Raw genomic sequence first — 23,377 nt, 5'->3', positions numbered from 1 at the left:
CAGTTGTATATATAATAACAATAGCTCCAAGACCTTAAAAGGGATAGTCTGATAGATTAAAATACCGTGAGATTTTTGAAGACAAACTGATATAAGTCTTGGTGTGTAAAACCTTCTAAGCATGTGTAAAACATGCTTCTAAGAGGAGGCTTAGGGGCTTTCTAACTGTGTGTTATAGTAAATTTTTATATAATTTATCTAGGGGGAGGGGTGGGACGGCGAAGTTAGGTTCAGGGGGATACCTATTGGAGCCATTGCTAGATTCTGTGCCGGCTCGCGGCATAAACATCATCGATTCAGAGGTGGAAGAAGAGGCTAGAGCTCAAGGTCATGAGGGTGGTTCTATCTGCACGATGGGTGGGAGGGGCAGGTATGGCGGACGCGGGGGTCCATATCAGGTTCGGGGAGTGCGCGCGCACTATCTACGAGCGATTGAGCACTCCGGTCCCCCGGTAGTTTCCCGTTTCCCGGCTTAAATCCCCAGAGGCTGGACCTTCGCTTGATGTTATGCAATGCCAGGTCTGTTGTAAATAAAGCCCCCCTCATCTCCGATCTTATACAGGAGAGGGGTGCGGACCTGATTGGCATTTCGGAGACCTGGTTGGGCACGGAAGGGGGGGTTCCCCTGGTAGAGATGTGCCCACCGGGTTTCCGTGCATTCCATCGAGCAAGGCCCCAGGGTAGGGGTGGGGGAGTGGCGGTTATTATCAACGAGAGTCTTGAGCCGAGGGAGATCACTGTGCCACAGATAACCGGATGTGAGTCCCTCCTTGTGAAGTGGGGCCGTGGGGTTCAGGTGGGTTTACTGATCACGTACCTGGCTCCTTGCTGCGTGAAAGAAACCCTGCCTGAGCTGTTGGAGGTGGTCGCCGGGACGGCAGTAGAGACCCCCAGGCTTATGGTCATGGGGGATTTCAATCTGCCGTCGGTGGGGATAGCATCCACATCAGCTCGGGAGTTCATGGCTTCCATGACGGCCTTGAACCTGGCCGAGTTAGTGAACGACCCCACTCACATCGGGGGAAACACTCTGGATTTGATTTTTGTCTCTGGACAGTGGTTGAATGATCTGGAATTAGGGGAGTTAGTTATCAGACCCCTGTCATGGTCAGATCATTCGCTCCTTCAGCTGGACTTTCGAACCGCCGACCCCCGCTGCAGGGAGACGGAACCGACTTGCTGGTTCCATCCCAGGCACCTGATGGACCCTGGAAGGTTCCAGACAGAGCTTGGGCCATTCCCTGAGGATTTAGCCCACGACTCAGCTGGAGCTCTGGTCGCCACCTGGGATCAGGTGGCGGCTGGTGCTCTAGATCGAGTTGTGCCTTTGCGGCCTCTGACCCGGTGCCGCTCGTTTAGCCCCTTGGTACTCCGAGGGGCTGAGGGAGATGAAGTGCCGGAGAAGACACCTAGAGAGTATCTGGAGGGCCAGCCGCTTTGAATCTGACCGGACACTAGTTAGGTCTCAAATTCGGATCTATCTAGTGTCGATGAGGGTGGCAAAACGGGAGTATTTTTCCAACCTCATTGCATCAGCAGATAACCGCCCGGCCGCCCTGTTTAGGGTGACCCGCTCGCTCCTCCATCAGGGAGCGGTGGAGGATCCCTTACAGGGTCGAGCTGAGGAATTTGGACAATATCTGTTTGATAAAATCGCTCAGATTCGGGAAGGGTTGGACACAGATTGGGTAGATCCGGGCGGGGTGGGGGAGGCAAGACTTGGTGTTACTATCTAGGATGAGTTTGATTCTGTGGCTCCTGAGGACATTGACAGGTTACTGGGGGGATTGAATGCGACCACATGTTTATTGGACCCGTGTCCCTCCTGGTTGGTACTGGCCACCCGGGAGGTGACACGAGGCTGGCTCCAGAAAATTGTGAACGCTTCTTTGATGGAGGGTGTTTTCCCTACCGCCTTGAAAGAGGCGGTGGTGAGGCCCCTCCTCAAGAAGCCTTCCCTGGACCCAGCTATTTTAGCAAATTATCGTCCTGTCTCCAACCTTCGCTTTGTGGCGAAGGTTGTTGAGAGTGTGGTTGCACGACAGTTGCCCCAGTACCTGGATGAAACTGCCTATCTTGATCCGTTCCAGTCCGGTTTCGGGCCTGGTTACAGCATGGAAACAGCCTTGGTCGCATTGGTTAATGATCTCTGGAGGGCTCGGGACAGAGGTTGTTCCTCTGTCCTGGTCCTATTAGATCTCTCAGCGGCTTTTGATACCATCGACCATGGTATCCTGCTGCGCCAGCTCGGGGGACTTGGAGTGGGGGGCACCGTTCATCGGTGGTTCTCCTCCTACCTCTCCGACCGGTCGCAGACGGTGTTGACAGGAGGGCAGAGATCGGCCCCGAGGCGCCTCTTATGTGGGATGCCGCAAGGGTCGGTTCTCTCGCCTCTTCTATTCAACATCTATATGAAGCCGCTGGGTGAGATCATCCGTGGTCTTGGGGTGAGTTGTCATCTATACGCTGATGATACTCAGCTGTATATTTCCACCCCTAACCACCCCAACGAGGCTGTTGAAGTGATGTCCCAGTGCCTGGAAGCCGTACGGGTCTGGATGGGGAGGAACAGACTCAGACTCAATCCCACCAAGACCGAGTGGCTGTGGATGCCGGCGACCCAGTACAGTCAGTTAATTCCATCGCTGACCATTGGGGGCAAGCTATTGGCCCCACGGAAAGGGCTCGCAATCTGGGCGTCCTCCTGGATGTACAGCTATCTTTAGAAGATCATATGACGGCCGTCGCCAGGGGAGCTTTTCATCAGGTTCGCCTGATATGCCAGTTGCACCCCTTTCTGGATTGGGCTTCTTTATGCACGGTCGCTCATGCCCTTGTTACTTTCCGCCTGGACTACTGCAATGTCTCTACATGGGGCTCCCCTTGAAGGGTACCTGGAGACTCCAACTGGTCCAGAATGCGGCTGCGCGGGTGATAGAGGGAGCACCTTGTGGCTCCCGTGTAACACCCCTCCTGCGCAGTCTGCACTGGCTCCCGGTGGTCTTCCGGGTTCACTTCAAGGTACTTGTTATCACCTTTAAAGCGCTCCATGGCTTAGGGCCGGGATATTTACGGGACCGCCTACTGCCACCAGTAGCCTCTCACCGACCAGTGCGCTCTCACAGAGAGGGCCTCCTCCGGATACCGTCAACTAAACAATGTCAGCTGGCGACCTCCAGGGGAAGGGCCTTCTCTGTGGGGGCTCCTGCCCTCTGGAACGAGCTGCCTCTGGGGCTTCGTCAACTCCCCGACCACCGGACCTTCCACTGCGAGCTGAAGACGTTGTTGTTTCGACAAGCAGGATCTAGCGTGAACATAGTTTTAAATTGGAGTTTTAAATCAGGGGTTTTAAACGGGGTTTAAAATTTGTATTTAAAAGTTTTAGGCCATCAATTGAATAAGTTTTTTATACTGTTTCTAGCTGTTTTATATGTATTATATGTTTTGCTGTTGTTTTTATTGGCTGTGAACCGCCCTGAGTCCTTTGGGAGAAGGGCGGTATACAAATATAATAAATAAATAAATAAATAAATAAATAAATAAATAAATAAATAAATAAATAAATAAATAAAACCCATCAAATTTAACTATGGTTGAAAAAATAAGTGTGGACAATTGTGTGGCTATATCATGTGACAGTAGAACAAAAGCCAAAGAATTGGAGAAGGTCATATTGTACCAAGATCTGAAAATCAAAACTGAAAGAATTTGGTACAGTGATGATCATAGTGATTATCAGCATACTGGATGCCATATCCAAAAGCCTGGGACAACACTTAACCAGAATCCAGAAGTACAGAATCAATAATCACAGAAGCACTCATATATATACAGATCAGTTCAATTACGTAGATGTTTTGACTTAACAATAGTAATGACCTATGTCTGGAAATCTGGTCTTATGGTTTTAAGTCCCTCCCAACTCCTGTAATCTACTCAATTTCTGCGCACAGATACACGTATTTTCTTTAAAACGGGCAGTATTCTTCACCATATTTAATAAAAACAAGGTTCTAAAACATAAAAACTATATAGGTCAGAAAGCAGTAGATTTATCCATCAGTGCAGTCAGAGGTATATTTAAGTTTGACTAAAACCATGTGATTGTAATTCTCCTGGGTTGCCCTTGTTTATTAATTGACTCTTTGTGGATCACAGCATATAATACATAGTCTGGAAGAACCTTGATGGATTATCAAAGGAAAAAAGCATTAAAAAAAATCCATTTCAATATTAATATTTCTGTTGATTTTAAAATAACTTTCTAATTATAACTTCAATACATAGAAAACTCTGAATATAAGAGTACTGAATACATGCATATCAAATTAAAACAAACCTTATTTATTAAAGTCATTGCATAAACTAGTAATTCTGTATCAAGTCCATCCTTTTCCTCCAAAATTTCCATGACACTGGACCATGGCTTGAAACCTGAACAAAGAAATATTAATATTATAAAGAAGAATTTAGTTTACCTGTATTAGCTATTTTTTAAAAAAATACTTAGCAGAGAAAACATATAATGGATTAATATTTAAAACAATCCAATTCTATATATTATTTCTGGAAGTAAAACCTCCTGACATGGTTGAGTTCAACATGCTTAGTACTGAAGTTCATAATGTATTTCTTCTTCCTAGGGTGTTGTCAGTTTATGCTTGCTTGCTCAAATGTCTTACTCCATAGCCTCAACCAATAAATGGTTATGGGAATGAGAGGCAAATACAGTTTGTGTTCTTATAGAAGTAGACCTCAACTTACAAACATAATTTAGACTGAAATCTCACTCACTGAGAGAAATGGTTGTTAAGTGAGATGCCCATGATTGCTTCATTCAATGAATGCGATCCTGGCTCTCCTAGTGGCAGTTGTTAAACAACCACAGGAGATATTAAGGGATCACATAGGGGAAATCTGCCATCATCCCAGACAAATGGTTGTCCAATCTTTTCTTGATTCCTTCAGTGATGGCCATATACAACTTCTAGAGGCTAGGAATTCCACTGATTAATTGTTCTTATTGTCAGAAAATTTCTCCTTAATTCTAGATTGAATCTCTCTTTGATAAGCTTCCATTCGTTGCTTCCTGTTTTACCCTCAGGTGCTTTGGAGAATAAGTTGACCACTTCTTCTCTGTAACAGACCCTCAAACATAGAAAGACTGCTATGAAATTAGTCCTTCTCTTCATTACTAGATGTACCTAGTTCCTGCAACCATTCATCATACATACGTTGGTTTACGTCAAGTGCCTGATCTTCGGACCTTTCGCCGTGAGCTGAAAACGCACTTATTTATTCAAGCGGGACTGGCCTAATATTTTTAAATTTTTAACTGGGGTTTTATCATTTTAGGGTTTGAAATTTGAAATTTGAAATTTTTAATATTGGCCATTTTTTCTAATTTGCTCGGTTTTAAATTGTTGTTTTAATTGTATATTTTTTATATTTTTTATCTTTTGGCTGTACACTGCCCTGAGTCCCTCGGGAGAAGGGCGGTATAAAAATTTAATAAATAAAATAAAATAAATAAATAAATACATATTAGCTTCCAATACTCTAATAATCTTTGTTGTTCTTCTCTGCACTCTCTCTAGAGTCTCAACAATGGTTTGTATTGTGGTGACCAAAGCTGGATGCTATATTCCAAATGTGGTCTTGCCAGTGCAGTATAAAACTGCCAACATTTCATATGATCTTGAAACTATCCCTCTGTTGATGCAGCCAAGGACTGCATTGACTTTTTTGGCAACTGCAGCATACTGCTGGTTCATACTTACATAGTTGCCCACCTAGAACCCTCTCGCAGTTACTGCTGTTGAGCCAGGTACACCTGTTTATTTGGTTTTCCTTGCATAAGTATTTTCTTATCAGTGAATTATATTTTTTGGGATAGGGCCCAGACTGTCAAGAACCGAAAGTGTTGGCTGCCCCCGCCCCCAAGCTTGATGTCGTCTGCAAATTTGATGAGTTCCCCTTCTATTGCCTTATCTAAATTATTTATGAAGATGTTGGAGAGTACTAAGCCTAAGGTAGAACCTTGGTATTGTTGTGTCTTGCCCGCTCTCACCGCAGCCGGGGTCTGCTTATCTGCTTCCGAACGCTGAAGAATGTCCTCCCGGCCCCAGCCCTGGCTCCATGCCCAAGCAGGCTGCAGAGGAGGGAGCACCCCCCGGCCCCAGCCCTGGCTCCATGCCCAGGCAAACGGAGCAGCTAGACCCTCCCTCCTCCACAGCATGTGAGCCTGAGGAAAGTTTATTTCCAACAGCTGCTGATTGGAGTGACCCTCGCATCAGAAGACTGGATAGGCGGAGGCAACAGAAGGAAGGGAGGGGCAGGCCTTAATGAGTGCTGAGTCATGGAGCCACAACCCATGGCCTATATAAAGGATCTGCTTTCTGGCAGTCTCTGAGTCAGGCAAAGTCAAACTTATCTTGCTGAAGTCACTTTCTGGTCTCCTGCCTGCTCTGAGGACTTTGCTAGGATTTTGGGCAGAGCTGCAGAGGCAAGCCTGATTCGGATTTCCCTGACCCGGCCGTCAGCGGAGGAGTGGGACACGACAGGTATATCCCACTTCATGCTTTCCTGTATTTAGTAGATGTAGTTCCATTGAGGACTACACGTTGAGTGCAGTTGGTCAACCAATTACAAATTCATCTGCTGGTGACATTGTCTATTTCACATTATTCTGTCTTACCAAGAAATAGGCTGTGGATAAGTCTTGGAAACCTCATTTAATACTTTGAAATTCTTTAATGAAGAGAAGGTTGCAGAGGGAACAGTAGTTTCACCATCAAAGATTCCAAATTTTAAAAATGATTATGTTGAATCAATTGCCAATTGCTCTGGGGTAAAGCAAACTCAGATTTTACTCCTTTTTTCTTGTTGTTATTGTTTGCACATTTGAGTCAGTGTTGACTTTTTTGACTGTCTGATTAGTCCCTGCAGTTTTCTTGGCAGGGTTTCAAAACTGATTTGCCGCTGCCTCCTTTCTAGGGCTCAGAGAAAGTGACTGGTTCAAGATCACTCAGCTGGCTTAAGGCAGGACTAGAACTCAAGATTTCCCGGTTTGTAGCTAAGTGCTTTAACCACTACACCAAACTGTCTCTCTTTAACTGCTATGAAAGTTTTAATTTAACTAAATTTTAATGTAATTAACAACTAAATAAAAACATATTGTTTCCACTCAGTAATGTCCATTCCCTAAATCATAAAGTAGTTTTAAGGCATCATTTAATTGTCTTCATTTTTACAGACTTTGAAACATTGAAAACATAAAGAGATCCCCCATGAGAATAATCCTCAAACTTCCATCTGCTCTCCTTTTCTTCCCTTCCCCCATTTTTTCTCCACTAGTCCCTAAGCAATCTTTTGGCTTTGTATTTTTTTTCTCCCTTTCTGCCACTCCTTGTTCCTTCCTCCCTTTCTTATTATTTTTAATCTTATTTGCAATACTTTTCTGTTTAAGATTCTCATCCTCCTCTTAATAATTTCTTTTTTCTTATTACTAATCCCAGTGTAACCTTTTGGTTTCTCTATGCTGTTTGCTTTTTTAGTTTCCCCTTCTTTGTACATCATATCATCTCCCTCTTTAAACTCATTTAAAATTTCACCCTTATTTAAAAATTCATCATCAACATTTTTTCTTTTGTCTTCCAGTCCTCTTTCTTGCTTCATGGTTTCTTTATTTGATGTAAATTCCAGTGCTGCTCTTGCTACCTCTGGTTCTTGTTTTCCATATATGATCTTGTAGTTATTCCTTTTATTTCTTGTCTAAAAGTCATATGCATCTTTTTCATCATTTTGATTATTCCCTATGCCATTCTGTATTTTCAAAGTTATATTTCTTTTTATCATCAAAGTCAAATAGCATACAGGGAAAAACTTCCCTCTCGTTTTCTCACCAGTCATCTCTTCAGCAGAGGAATTTTCCACAACAAATGCTAGTCAATGTAGTTTTCTCTTCTGCCTGAGGGTGTCTTTTTACAATCCACAGCCTAATCAACAATTAACAAAGGTATCCATTTTTACCCAGATAAAAATGGGTGAAGGGAAGAAAAGGAGAGCGGATGGAAGTACAGGACAAATAAAGCGAGTGAAGAATTTTAAGAGGAGGAAGGAGAAAAAGAGAAGAAGGGGGGGGAAAAGAAAATATTTTAAGTAATGAGTGTGGATTTTAACGTGAGAAAAGTTGATTGAAGGTTATGATAGATTTTTAGTTACAATGATATTGAAAAAATTACTATGTAAAATTTTCTAAATTGAGTCTTTGCTTGTTCTTTTCTCCCTTTTCTTTCCTCTGGAAGATGCAGAATAATTTACAAACTGTTATTGTAATATAAAGATATGATTGATGTTTAAGCAGAAGATGTAATAGAATATATACCAAGGGGGAATAAAAGGGTTTGATATAAATGGGAATAGAGAAAAGGGGGGGGGGAAGAAGTATAATTAGATATAAAGATTAAAGATGGGGGTGAAAGGCAATTAGATCTTTAAGAAGATTGTAAATAAAGAAAGGAAAAATGAGAGAAAATATATTGATGAAAGCAGGGAAGGAGGGTTGGAAAATAACAAATTGGATTTGAACATGTACCTGGCAGGTATTTTGTTCAGAAAAGATGTTTTTTATGTTGTCTGTGACTAAAAAATAAAAAACTTTACAAAAAAAGGAGAGAGAATAATCCTCAAACTGACTTGAAGATTAAAGAACATTTAATTCATGTATTTTTTGAATTTCAGAAGATTTTAAACAATCCTGATTTCCTTCCACAGGATAGAAATAAAATATATAATATATATATATAACAACAGAGTTGGAAGGGACCTTGGAGGCCTTCTAGTCCAAGCCCCTGCCCAGGCAGGAAACCCTACACCATCTCAGTCAGATGGTTATCCAACATTTTCTTAAAAATTTCCAGTGTTGGAGCATTCACAACTTCTGCAGGCAAGTCGTTCCACTTATTAATTGTTCTAACTATCAGGAAATTTCTCCTTAGTTCTAAGTTGCTTCTTTCTTTGATCAGTTTCCACCCATTGCTTCTTGTTCTACCCTCAGGTGCTTAGGAGAACAGCCTGACTCCCTCTTCTTTGTGGCAACCCCTGAGATATTGGAACACTGCTATCATGTCTCCCCTAGTCCTTCTTTTTATTAAACTAGACATACCCAGTTCCTTCAACCGTTCTTCATGTTTTAGCCTCCAGTCCCCTAATCATCTTTGTTGCTCTTCTCTGCACTCTTTCTAGAGTCTCAACATCTTTTTTACATCGTGGCGACCAAAACTGGATGCAATATTCCAAGTGTGGCCTTACCAAGGCATTATAAAGTGGCACTAACACTTCACGTGATCTTGATTCTATCCCTCTGTTTATGCAGCCCAGAACTGTGTTGGCTTTTTTAGCAGCTGCTGCACACTGCTGGCTCATATCTAAATGATTATCCACTAGGACTCCAAGATCCCTCTCACAGGTACTACTATTGAGCAAGGTGCCACATATACGGTACTGATGCATTTTGGTTTTTTTGCCTAAATGTAGAACCTTACTTTTTTCACTGTTGAATTTCATTTTGTTAGATATCGCCCAATGTTCAAGTCTGTCAAGATCTTTCTGTAACTTGAGCCTATCTTCTGGAGTGTTGGCTATTCCTGCCAGCTTGGTGTCATCTGCAAATTTGATGAGTTCCCCATCTATCCCCTCGTCCAAGTCATTGATGAAGATGTTGAAGAGTACTGGGCCTAAAACAGAGCCTTGGGGTACTCCACTGCATACTTCCCTCCATGTGGATGTAGTTCCGTTGAGGACTACACGTTGAGTGCGGTTGGTCAGCCAGTTACGAATCCATCTGGTGGTGGTGCTGTCTAACCCACATTTTTCTACTTTATCTAGTAGTAGGTTATGGTCTACTTTATCAAATGCTTTACTGAAGTCCAAGTAAATTATATCGACAATATTCCTCTGGTCTACTAATTTTGTCATTTTGTCAAAGAATGCGATAAGATTAGTCTGGCATGATCTGTTTTTGACAAACCCATGTTGGCTTTTGGTTATTACTTTGTTTGCTTCTAGGTGTTCACTGATTCGTTGCTTGATTATCTTTTCCAGAATCTTCCATATATTATATATCTTCCAATATATTCTCCAACTATTCATACCTTTAGTACAAATTGTTGTGCTTGTCTGATCATTTTGGAAAACAGCAACAAAAATATAAGCAGTTTCTCTTAGGAGAAATTCCTGATTCTAAAGCTGACTATCCTTACAGAGAAACACGAGCAATATGATGGGAACATTGTAAGAATGAAGAAGAGTAGTAATTGTCTTTGGTTCCAAGAGGTTGGAAGTGGTATAAGATAAATAAAAAAATCCATTTTTACTTCGTATTACTTCATATGGAGAGCGAGTTTGGTCTAGTGGTTAAGGTACCAGGCTAGAATGTGGGAAAATGTGAGTTCAAGTGTCATTTAGCCATGGTTGAGTTGAGAGGGAGTGACTTGCTGGAAGTAGGCAGTTGGCTGACTTTAGGCCAGTCACTTTCTCTCAATCCAACCCATCTCACAGGGTTTTTATTATGTGGAAAACAGAAAGAGGAAGGTATACTGGTATGTTTGCTGCCTTGAATTATTTGTAAACATAGTAAAGGTGTGATACATCTATGTAAGTAAGTAAATGAATGAATGAATAAATAAACCTTTGCAGAGTTAGACATCAGACTATTGAAAGTGGGAAATTAAACAAGTTTGGAGGTATTTCTAGATGGATGCCAAATTTCATATATAATGAATTAATTCAAACAAATTCTAACTAGTTCTATATGGAACCTGAAGAACAGTATTACAACTGTCTTCTTATTTTTGAGTTACCTGGCAATCCTTTAGTCATCCAGGACACCAGTTCACGGTTGCTTATAACATGCCAAAATAACCCCTTTTACAGAACATTCATTGTAATTGTCTCAAGAGAGATACAACCAATGCTATTGCATAATATACATGTCCTGGAGACTATGACTAATTGCTCTTTTGCTTTAACAAATAATTCACATATTTTTCCATCCCTCTAATCTACCCCTCCATTTTAATCATTCCTTTCAACAATTTTACTTTAAAAACCAATGAATTCTATAAACATCTGGGTTTGGGTTTGAATGCTAATGTATAGTTTATGAAAGGATATTAAGTGTGTTGTTTAGTTTTGGGCTTCTTTTCCTAAGTATAACCAAAGGAAAATATCAAATGACCCCCACACTATCTTTGTAGTATAAATATTTTTTTAACAAATAGAATAATCCACAATTATTTCCCCTCTTTTTAGAAGAATAATGACTCACCCCTTTTTGCATCGACAGTAGCCACTGCTTCAATAAGAAGGGATGAATTGGATTCTGTATACTCCACGAAAACAAGAAGCAATTTCAGTGCTGTCTTTACAACCAGGCGAAACTGCAAGGGAAGAAACAGCTATTCATAAATCAAACTGTAAAATTTGCAGAATGGTTGTTTCCTTTTACTGCAATGCAGGCTAATCCTATGTGGAAATAAATCAGTGCAGCAGCAGCATCACTATCCCTAAGTCACCGATTGAAGCAAAATATGCTTCATCTTCTAAATTAAATGTCAAAGTAGAACAAAAAGCAAATCCATGAAACATGTACAAATAGAACTGGTTTATGTAGCCTAGTTCCCCACTCTTTTTAATCACTCTTTAGGTGCTATCTAAACACCATTAATTACTGATGCCCTAATTTAAACCAGATACTATTAAAGCATGTGGTCTAAAACTAATTCTATTTCTGCCCTTCCAAAACATATAGACCTTCTTTATCCTGAGTCATAACTATTAATTTAAATGATTCACAGAATCAATTTGTTTGGGCTCAAGAATCAAACTGGCTCTGGATAATCATATCAGAAGTTGAATACATAAATGGATGAGTCACATGGCGTTGTTTTCTGAAATACTCTATATAAAGTAATAGAAACCCCCAATACAAAAGTTTTCCAAATTCTAATACTAGCTTTCAGTATGAAAACGAATGAAGCCATATTGGCACAGGATAATGAAAGATATCAGAATTCTATCTGCTGAGTCAGTTGCAGGACATGCTATATTTTGACAAATTATCTGTTTTTTAAAAAAACTATTTATCTCATGTCCTCAGCAGCAGATAGGAATAATGGTATTTCACCATACGTACTTTTTGAAAATTTATTTTTATTGCTCTTAAAAAATAACAGAAACCAAAGGGAAAAAAACAAAATACAAAGATAAATAATGCAAACACATACAAAAACTACACATAAAAATGCTTTAAAATGAAAAAAAAATACAACAGAAAAGAAGAAACACAGTACTCCATTATAGCAATTAACAATTTCAATTCTACATATAATATAAATATTATTCATATATTTCTAATCCATTTATACAATTACCATTCTTTGGTAACCTACTGTATTTTGAATAAATATGTTCCATATTTCATTCTAGAGCCTGAAAGTAGTAACCTGACTACATTATATTAAATGTTAAATTATTGAACAGTTCTTCAATTGTTCCTCTTTCTAAAAGGGAACTAAATCTTGTAGTGTTTTACTGGTTTTTAAATAAAACCACAAATTACTATATCACTATTATATTGTGAGAATTAAAAAGGCTATAGAAAGGGTCTGAAATATCCTCTTCACTATAATTTCCAACCATAATAAAAACTGAATAAAATAAATTCTATATAGACTTTTTCCTTAATAGCAATTATTTATGCTGCATTTTCTGGATATCACATTCCTACCTTTTTTTCTCCCTAAAATTCTAAAAATTCCGCCTGTTTACTCTTACTGAAATCTACAGCATTGTTGATTTCAGGAAGCAAAAACATACTATGAATTAAGGTGATCAACCTTTTTACAGTGAGAAGGAGGACACAAATAAATTGAAGAAAAATAATGTAAATAAAAGAAACATTTTATTAATTGACACAATAATACAGAATATGCTATAATATGATAAATGCATAATAAAAAACATTTGCAACAAAAATATTTTATATTGTAATTATGCTTACATGCCTATTAATTATTATTTAAATGAGTACCTTTCCATTGAATAAATAAACTTGTAAATAAATTATACATATTTGGAAATTATTAAATAGATAATGAATTAATAAAACGTGAATTATTGTGCTCACCTGTGTATGACTGAATATTCACTGAGAAAGAAGTGAGTCTAATGCGTGCGTGTGTGCCATGTTGTGTTTTGGTAAGAAGTAAACAAAGCCACTTGCATGAGGTGCACTCTTGTGTGTTTGCACTCTTTCAAACCACATGTGTTTCATAACTGCATCTTGCCGCACTGTACCAAGCCTTGACAAATCGTCATGTCAAATACAAATACGTCATATAACACGCAACGGATCGGATCAGCATTGATCGAATACAGAGATTTACAGATTAGTCTTCAAATATCAAAAAGGAGGACATGTAGGAGGACACTTTTCGAGATAGGACAGAACTTACAAAAGAAGGACTGTCCTCCCTAAAGGGGGACGATTAGTCACCTTATATGTATAGATAACTGGTTGGATAAAAATATTAGCAAGAGGCTGCTTAGCTGTCCTTGATCCTTTTGATGCTTCCTGAAATGTACAGTAGTACTTTTTTTAAAAAAAAAAATTCAGTATGAATATGGCTCAGAACTATTTAAAAAGAAAAACTGTAGTAAAAATCTCAAAAAAACCCACCCAACATTCTTACCTTAGACCCAATTAGTATGTACAGCCACTGGATGGTTTCATTGTGATTTATTACTCCATTCATCCCATCAACATACAGCATAATTTGTCCCAGGGCTAAGAAAATAAAGAAGATTTTTAAAAACTGCTATATTTAACAATTTGCTGTTACAAGCAAAAATCATACCTGCACAGCTAAATCAGACATGCAGTTGGAGTGGATTGGAAGTCAATTTGAATTGGAAGAAAACTGATAGAGATTGTAGAATACACTTTTTATATTCAATAAGAAAACAACTGTTGGACTTGTCTCAACTCAGTCATTACAAAGAAAAAGCCTTTAGTCTGCTTCATATAAAAGGTTTACTTTTACTAAAACCAATTGGTTACAAGATAATAAAAAGCCGATCTGGCATTGGCAAAAAAGCAACAGGATGAAGCAAGTTGGCAGCACTGACATTCTGCTGCCATAAAAGGGTAGTCCTAGAAGAGAGAGAAAGAGAGGGGAAAAAAACCCGGGTGGTTAAAAGGCTACTTAAATGGGGTTTATTGGGTTATTTACCATGGAATTTTCAAGAAGACATGGGCTCACACATGTTGTGCATTGATCCACTTGGTTTCAGATGGAAGATAGTCCTTCCATTGGATTAAATATTAGAGTTTGCCCCTATGAAGAGGGGAATAAAGAATGTCTTTAAATGATGTTCACCTTCAATGATGGTTGATGTTGGATGTTTGTTGTGGGAAGCAAAGGGAATGTGGTGACTGGCTTTAATAGGCTGCTATGGAAAACTGCATGGATGTGTCTGAGGTTTTTTTGGCAGTGTTAATTGAACTGTGATTGGATTAATGACTCAGACAACGGGGAATGGGCCAATATACTTCGGATCCAATTTTTTAAACTGCTGTCTGGATTGCAGATATTTGGTGGAAAGGTAAATTTTTTCTCCCACTTGAAAGTCCTTTTGCTTTTTGCGTTTTTTGTCTACATATTTTTTAGTAATTTCATGCACCTGTTGTGCTTCAACTATCTGGTCTGTTGTGTGCATTTTCTAGTGCCCTGCGCACAACAGGCCAGGTAATTTGAAGGGATTTAATTCATTCTTCTAGTAAGGTGGTTTGGAGGCTCAGCTGACACAGTTCTGGTATGGCTACAAAGTCTTGACTGGTCGCCATTCAGAATGGCATAAATTCAGTACTGCTATGCAATTTCTGCATGGAGCTTGCAGGAGGTTGGACCAGTTGTCCTATTGGTAATTGATGTAACATCTAAGGTACTGCTGCAACACACCATTTGTATGCTTACATGCTCCACTCATTTAAGGGCACTAGGAGGAGTTAAGTCCCTGAGTAGACCCCAATAGTTTGAGAAATTCTTGCCAGAATCATGAAGTGAATTGGACACCCCGTCTGAAATGATTCAATCTGAAATCCTGTGAAGTCCTGCATGAAAAGCTTTACCAGAGTACATGCAGAGGGGATTTGGGAGCAAGCCACAATGTGTACTTGTTTAGAGAAGAGATCGATGACAACCCAGATCATTGTGTCCCCAGAGGTTTCTGGCAGCTCAACCATGAAATCCATGGAGATTTCTTTTGAGGGTGCCATGGGGTTGGTAACTGGTTGTAGTAACTCAGGTAGTTTGCCAGAATAGCCTTTTGCTGCTTCACACACCGGGAAGTTAGCAACCTATCGCTCTATGTTCTTCTTCATGTGAGTACACCAGAACTGATGTTTTAGTTACAGTTAGTTGTAAAACAGGTAGCCATTAGCTTTCAGACATGTAGTGTTGGTTTCCTACCCAAACAAGGCCATCGCAGAGAGTGAAGTCTAATTGCTGGTGGGTAAACCAATCATCCCTGATTAAGGACATTTTCAGTGCAGTACAAGATCATTGCCCACTTGAGGCACTATTTTGGTGTGTGATCTTGAGAATCTGGAACTTGGGAAAGGCATCCGCCAGAAAATTCTTCTCCCAGGTAAATAGCATAGGATGAAATTGAAATGGTTGAAATATTGCATCCATCGCTCTTGTTTTGTAAATAGCTTTAAATGTATTTTTAACGCTTCTATGTTCTTGTGGTCTGTATGCATTACAAAAGAGCTTTTGCCACCTTCAAAAAAAATGCCTCCAGGTGCAGAAGTACCCACTGCTCTGGATAGGCTTCCTTTTCCCAAAACTGCCCACCTGCATTTTGCCTTCGAGAGCTTTAGCACAAGTCTGCAGGATTCCTTCTTTATTAACTGAAGGAAAATAGCCCCCCCACCCCCGGCTACATCACCGCCATCAGCCTGGATGACAAAAGGTGTGTTGGGGTCCAGGTGCTTAAGGATAGGTTCAGCAGTGTTTAAGTTAAGTTAAGCAGCGTTTAAGTTAGGGTTAGGGTTAGGTTTATCAGAATAAATTGTCAGGAAAAGATAAGAGAAAAATATAAAGACTAAGGATAACTATTATTCTAAAAATAGTAGAAATGGCATATTGATCTGGCTATAAATTATAGTTTACAATGAAATTAAACAGATAGAGAGCAATAGAAGATGAGTTGTTATGTGAAACATACATAGCTAGTATGATTAAGTTTCTGTACCTCTCAAGATGTAATTCTGGTAGTTCTGGTCTGCCTCAGCTCCCACTTTTATTAAACAAGCCAGGCCTTCTGCTATAACAAATTCATGAACCAAATCCTTGTCATCCTGTGAGAGAGAGGACAAGGGGGGAAAAGGCAAATGATACATTTTGTAACATATTGAAAATAAAGTCACAGTGGTTTTCACCATGTCTGACTCTTGGCGACTTCATAGGCAAGTGCTCTTCACGCTATCCTACCAAACATAGCTTCTTTCAGTTGTTTGTATCAGTTTTGATGGTATCAAGCCAGCATGTTCTTTGCTTGCTCCTTTTTCTTGTTTTACTAAGCACATACAGACTGGCTTCCTTTAGCAAATGTTCGTGGCTACGGGAATGATGAAAAAGCAATTTTACAACTAACCCTTGCATTTATAACTTTTTCAGGTCGTAAAGCAAAGTGTTGGTCATTTAAGAGACTGCTTCATTTAACGACTGAGTTGTTGGTACCACTGAGTTGTTGGTACCAATTATGGTTACTAAATGAACACTAATCTTTGAATGAAAAACTGTTCTATATTGATCTAATCACTCTTCAAAAAAACCATTCACCCACAAACTAGGATGAAAAAGATTTTTGGCGTCCAAGAATGTTTTAGAAGATGTATCATAATCTAAATAGCATCAATTTTGTCCCTTTCATTATTCCTTTCCCTAACTACAAATACTTTAGATCAGCAGTCCCCAACCTTTTTGGCACCAGGGACTGATTTCGTGGAAGATAATTTTTCCACAAACCAGGAGGGAAGGGAGAAGGAACATCCAACCTACAGGTGAAACTCAAAAAATTAGAATATCATGCAAAAGTTCATTTATTTCAGTAATGCAACTTAAAAGGTGAAACTAATATATGAGATAGACTCATTACATGCAAAGCAAGATAGTTCACGCCTTGATTTGTCATAATTTTGATGATTATGGCTTACAGCTCATGAAAACCCCAAATTCACAATCTCAGAAAATTAGAATATTACATGAAATCAACAAAACAAGGATTGTACATAGAACAATATCGGATCTCTGAAAAGTATAAGCATGCACTCAGTACTTGGTTTGGGCCCCTTTTGCATCAATTACTGCCTCAATGCAGCGTGGCATGGATACTATCAGCCTGTGGCACTACTGAGGTGTTATGGAAGACCAGGATGCTTCAATAATGGCCTTCAGCTCTTCTGCATTGTTCGGTTTCACGTCTCTCATCTTTCTCTTGGCAATGCCCCATAGATTCTCTTATTTCTCAGATTTTCAAGTCATGCAAGTTTGCTGGCCAATCAAGCACAGTAATCCCATGGGCACTGAACCAGGTTTTGGTACTTTTGGCAGTGTGGGCAGGTGCCATGTCCTGCTGGAAAATGAAGTCAGCATCCCCATAAAGCTCGTCTGCGGAAGGAAGCATGAAGTGCTCCAAAATCTCCTGGTAGATGGCTGTGTTGACCCTGGACTTAATGAAGCACAGTGGACCAACACCAGCAGATGACATGGCTCCCCAAATCAACACGGACTGTGTAAACTTCACACTGGACTTCAAGCATCTTGCAGTGTGCGCCTCTCCATTCTTCCTCCAGACTCTGGGTCCTTGGTTTCCAAATGAGATGCAAAAGTTGCTCTCAACAGAAAAGAGGACTTTGGACCACTGAGCAACAGATCCGTTCTTTTTTTTCTTTAGCCCAGGTAAGACACTTCTGACGTTGTTTGTTGTTCAGGAGCGGCTTGACAAGAGGAATACGACATTTGAAGCCCATGTCCAGGATCTGTCTGTGTATGGTGGCTCTTGATGCACTGACTCCAGCCTCAGTCTTCTCTTTGTGAAAGTCCCCAACACTTTTGAATGGCCTTTTCCTGACAATTCTCTCCAGGCTGCTATCATCCCTGCTGCTTGTGCATCTTTTTCTTCCACACTTTTCCCTTCCACATGACTTTCTATTAATGTGCTTTGATACAGCACTTTGGGAACATCCAACTTCTTTTGCAATTACCTTTTGAGGCTTTCCCTCCTTATGGAGGGTGTCAATGATGGTTTTCTGCACAACTGTCAGGTCAGCAGTCTTTCCCATGATTGTGATTCCTACTGAACCAGACTGGGAGACCATTTAAAGGCTCGGGAACCCTTTACAGGTGTTATGGCTTAATTAGCTGATTAGGGTGGGACACTTTGAGCCTAGAATATTGAATCTTTTCATAATATTCTAATTTTCTGAGGTTGTGAATTTGGGGTTTTCATGAGCTGTAAGCCATAATCATCAAAATTATGACAATCAAGGTGTGAACTATCTTGCTTTGCATGTAATGAGTCTATCTCATATATTAGTTTAACCTTTTAAGTTGGATTACTGAAATAAATGAACTTTTGCACGATATTCTAATCTTTTAAGTTTCACCTGTAGATCCCTCACACACAGTTTACAGTAGGGTTCACGCTCCTATAAAAATATAAGGCCTGATGAAATGAGGTGAGCTGAGAGGGTAATGATAGTTCTGGGGAGCAGATATAGATGAAGCTTCACTCACTCGCTCGCATGACATTCACTTCCAGCTGTGTTGCTGGTTCCTAGCAGGTCATGGACAGATACCAGTCCATGGCCCAGGGCTCAGGGACCCCTGCTTTAGACAAAATGAAAAAGCTTTTATCATTTTTCTCCTTGTCCCCATGTGCATAGATTTTTACTCACTCTGCTCTCCTCCATATGGTTTTTCTTCCTAGAATTTGGTAGAAACTAAACCTCTCTGCATCACTTAGACTGATGTTCCAGCCTAAATCTTCCTACCCATTATGACAATTAAACATATATTAAAAATAATTTAAATAAATTCTGTAGATTGAGGGACTGAGAAGAGTAATTGCAAATCTCATTTCTATTTTTCACAGTAACTTTCTTTCCAATTTACAACTATATTGTCTTTCTTGCCTCTACTTTCCATACCATAAAACACAAAAGCAAGCTAATTTCTTTTCTCATTTCAGACTGATTAAAATGTAAAAAGTGACAGCTACATTATGAAGATATATTGTGAGAAAGAACTGCATTATTTTAGTTTGGAACTCTTGTATCTGGCTACAAATTGCAGCAAAATGAAAGCAGAGATAAAGAAAGCCATCTGGATTTTTGCAGTTCAAATATAGTAGTTTTGGTAAATATATTCTGATTTTAAGAATGAAGGTAAAGGTTTCCCCTGTCCAGTAATTTCCTACTTTAGAGGTTGGTGCTCTTAGCTGAGAAAGCTTTCTCTGAAGACATTTTCGTGGTCATGTGGCCAGCATGATTATATGCGGAGGAATATTGTTACCTTCCCATCGAAGTGACATCTATTTAATCTATTCACTTTTGGTATGCTTTCAAATTGCTAGGTGGGGAAGAACTGTGGCAAATAACGAAAGCTCACCCCGTCATGTAGTACTCAGGTCTTAAACAGCTGAGCCATCGCACATTTTAAAGATTTTAAGAATACAGGCTTTTTTTTCAGTGCTGGATTTTGCAAGATTTACATTGTCTGTCTCTTCTATTTCTTTATTAAATTTATATAGTCACTCATCTCACATATATGACTTAAATAGTATACAATAAAACAATAAAAAGTATGAAAAATTAAACAATTTAAATATATAAAAAGGACTATGGGAGAATGGGAGAACCAAATTTTGAGGGTTGTCTTAAATGTATTGAGATCATGGCTAATCTCACATCAGGAGGAATGATATTCCAGAACGAGGGTGTCCCAGCAGAAAAAGATTGCTTCCTGGGACTTTTCAGACAGATAGGGCCCGTTACATGCCCTTCCTGCTACATCTAATGAGACAAGTTCGTGTAATCAGGAAGAAGCAGGAATTTCATAGCAGCTAGTATAGAGATCTGTTCTTTCAAAGTGCTTATAACTTTTGTGTATGTGTAGCATGTCTCCCGAAGGGATTGCTAGCTATTGGACCTTTCTTTCTCAAGGTTTCTTTTTTCCCCATTTTGAGGATAAGAACACTTTACAATGCATCACTCAATGCCGCTGTTACTACCCAGTGATATAGTGTATCACCCAAGCTATTTATGACCCAATTATGAAGTTATGACAAAAGCACCCACTCCATGGTTACATAATTGAATTTTGGGTACTTGGCAATTGGCTCACCTTCACAACCATTTGCATGTTCTGTGGTCATGTGACTGTAATTTTCAACATTTTTTGGGCAGTTTCTAGCATTTACTTTTATTTCTGACCCAAAAAAACCCCCTAAACTAACTAAAATCTCATCTTTAGTTTATCTCCAGGCTTTCTACTCAGCATTGGATATGACCAGGCCAAAGCTCTTATTAAACCGTGTATAACAAACATTGAGCATCAACTGAACGTAGCCAGGTCCCTAAACCTTTTTGCCAGTGAATGTAACAGATACCCTATTTCTCACATAACATATGTAACCAGTCTTGAAGTATCTAGCCATTGGAAGACCTTCACTCTGGCATGGTGTCATGCTCTTCCCTCAGATGTCCTTGAAGGCAGATACAGACAGATTCCCTACTGAGAAGCAAGGTCCCTTTGATTCTGGACAGAGAGACAACAGAGCATGTGCTCTTCCAGGGTTGCAGTATAGAGACATTTGTAAAAGCTTCATCACACCAATGCTGAATACATACCTTGATGCACAGGACAATCGTCCCTTCCGCTTGTAGATACCAATCTCGCTACAACCTACAAGGTTGCCAGGTTTTGTGCAGCAGCAATTAAAATCGATTGGAAGATTACCTATGCTTCAAATCAGCCTGAATGTGTATTTAATTTTTTAGTTGAGTTTTGTATTACGACAGATTTAATTAGCTATATATTAATTTTTAATATGTTTATGTATCCCTTTATAGTTTTTTTTAGTACACACAAACACAATTAGTTTTTTAACTCTCTGTATTTTATATTGCAATGAAGAATAAACTTCATCCAGACTAAAATCAAAACAAATTACAGGTAGTCCTTGACTTATGAAGTGATGAAAAGGAGCAGCTACATAAGATTTGGATTCACAATCTTCTCAAAATAAAATAAAAATGGAATATAAAAATGGAATATTAGTGGGACCAATGCCCCATTAAAGCAGAAGAAAATATTTTGTTACTTGAAGAAATTTTATTTGGATATACTTTGGCTAAAAGAAACATGTTAAAATAGAAGGCAGAAAATACAGTATTTGGTTAACAAAAGATAAAAAAGGTTTATCTCAAAGGAACTAAACAAGAGAAATTGAGTTGTCTTGAATGTAAAACTTCAGCTTAAAACTAAACTAATTGTATCAGATGAATAGGGTAGATTTGTAGCAAAAGAAGTGGATGAATAGGATACAGACAATGGTAATTGGAATTTATGTACCAAATGAAGAAAAATAGAAATTTCTTGAGTAACATATAGCAATAGCACTTAGACTTACAGTTCTTTACAGCTCTCTCTAAGTGGTTTTACAGAGTCAGCATACTGATCCCAACAATCTGGGTCCTCATTTTACCCACCTCGGAAGGATGAAAGGTTGACTCAACCTTGAGCCTGGTGAGATTTGATCTGCTAAACTGCTGGAGCAGGTGATCAGCAGAAGTAGCCTGCATTACTGCACTCTAACCACTGTGCCACCTCTATGGAACAATTAACATCTTTTATTTATGAAAACTGGTGTCTGCTTGGTTATTGGAGTGGGATAACTTTGCTGACTTTTGATGGAGCATTAAATAAAGGGATAACTGTCACAAGATAAACTACCACAAAATGGACAACTTAACTTGACTCTTGGAGGCACAAAAATGGATTGGCAAAAGAAGAAACCTTTTTTTTCATAAATTCTTTTCAGGAATTGATACTATGCTAATAAAATTTCAAAAGTGGATATTTTGCTTCAAAATATTTTTTGCTTTTTCATATCATTAAATAGTTCTTCTGATGCTTAGAAGAAGGAACTCACAGTTTATATATGGAGAGTGAAATGACTATTCTACAGAAAGAAAAGATTTCTAAAAACTGTAAAGAGAAATTGAATGAATATTTTAACAACAATTTGGGTAAAGGTACAGTTAATGAGTGTTTAGTAAGCGAACAAAGTCATTATGAGAGGTTATTTTATAAAATATAATTGTTTAGAAAAGAAAAAAAAACCTCGAGAAAAGATGCAAAAGGTATTGGATGTATTTAAAATGAAAAAAAAATCTGACTTAAAGAAGACACCAACAAACTCTAAAATTATGCAAATTAAATTATTATGCCAACCATTGTGTAGCCTGCTCCATTAGCAAGGTTCCCTCGTGGTTGGGGCCTTGCCCCTGGATTTAAAATAGGAAGGACCCTGAAGGATATTTCTAAGAAATATAATCCCCAGCAGGGAGAGTTAAATCAGAATGCTGGAAGTAGAATGATAGATTCAAGCAGCTGAGGATAAAAGGACTGAGAGGGAGGAACTAGAACAAAGCTATTATGAGGAAATGAGGCTGCACTCCTTCAGAAAGAGAGAATCCAAAGGAAAAAAACATGGCTTTATGTCAGCCTACGGACTGTATCCTGGCTGCCATGAGGGAGACTCCTTAGGCACCTCAGTGGGCTTGCAGATGACAAGTGTATGAGACAAAAGCTTGCACAACATTGGTCACCATAAGGTTTAATGTTTTAAATTATTGTGATGCTTGAGTTTGTCTTAATGGCCATAATTTTTCTAATTAAAGCCTGTAACTCCCTGTGTTGGTGTGCATGGGCCAGGTTGGGCTGGCCACCTGGGAAAGGGATAGAAGGGCCTGATTGCCAGCAGTCCTTTTGGAGGACTGGAAATGTAAATAAAACTGAATTATGTGAAACAAAGACATTTTTAGTTTTCAAATAAATCAGGAAGATAATTGACATATAGATTGAGAAAAGAAAGAGGAAAGATAATGATTGGTAAAATCCAGGAGGACAAGACAATATTGACAGATAACGTCTCTATCAAAAATTCATTCTATAATTTCTACTCAATTCGTATAAAGATATGAACTTAACAGGGAAAAAAATGAGTATCTTTTAAAATAACA

The 23,377-nt window shown here is 39.2% G+C and overlaps 1 protein-coding gene across 1 annotated transcript in view; it reads right to left on the bottom strand.

Moving 5' to 3' along the window:
• The window catches only part of FHOD3 (formin homology 2 domain containing 3), a 219,512-nt gene that overhangs the window by 130,056 nt on the left and 66,079 nt on the right, over nt 1-23,377 (bottom strand). The window contains exons 4-7 of the mRNA XM_058181693.1: nt 16,321-16,426; nt 13,755-13,849; nt 11,330-11,441; nt 4,340-4,434 (exon numbers count right to left, since the gene is read on the bottom strand). Of these exons, the coding sequence (XP_058037676.1) occupies nt 4,340-4,434; nt 11,330-11,441; nt 13,755-13,835 (288 nt within the window). The 5' untranslated portion in view covers nt 13,836-13,849; nt 16,321-16,426. The remainder of the gene's footprint in view (nt 1-4,339; nt 4,435-11,329; nt 11,442-13,754; nt 13,850-16,320; nt 16,427-23,377) is intronic.

Source organism: Ahaetulla prasina, chromosome 4 (genome assembly GCF_028640845.1).
Source record: "Ahaetulla prasina isolate Xishuangbanna chromosome 4, ASM2864084v1, whole genome shotgun sequence".
In the NCBI taxonomy this organism is placed as follows: domain Eukaryota; kingdom Metazoa; phylum Chordata; class Lepidosauria; order Squamata; family Colubridae; genus Ahaetulla; species Ahaetulla prasina.
The sequence above is the reverse complement of the archived record's forward strand: the minus strand, read 5'-3'. Positions and strand labels throughout refer to the sequence as shown.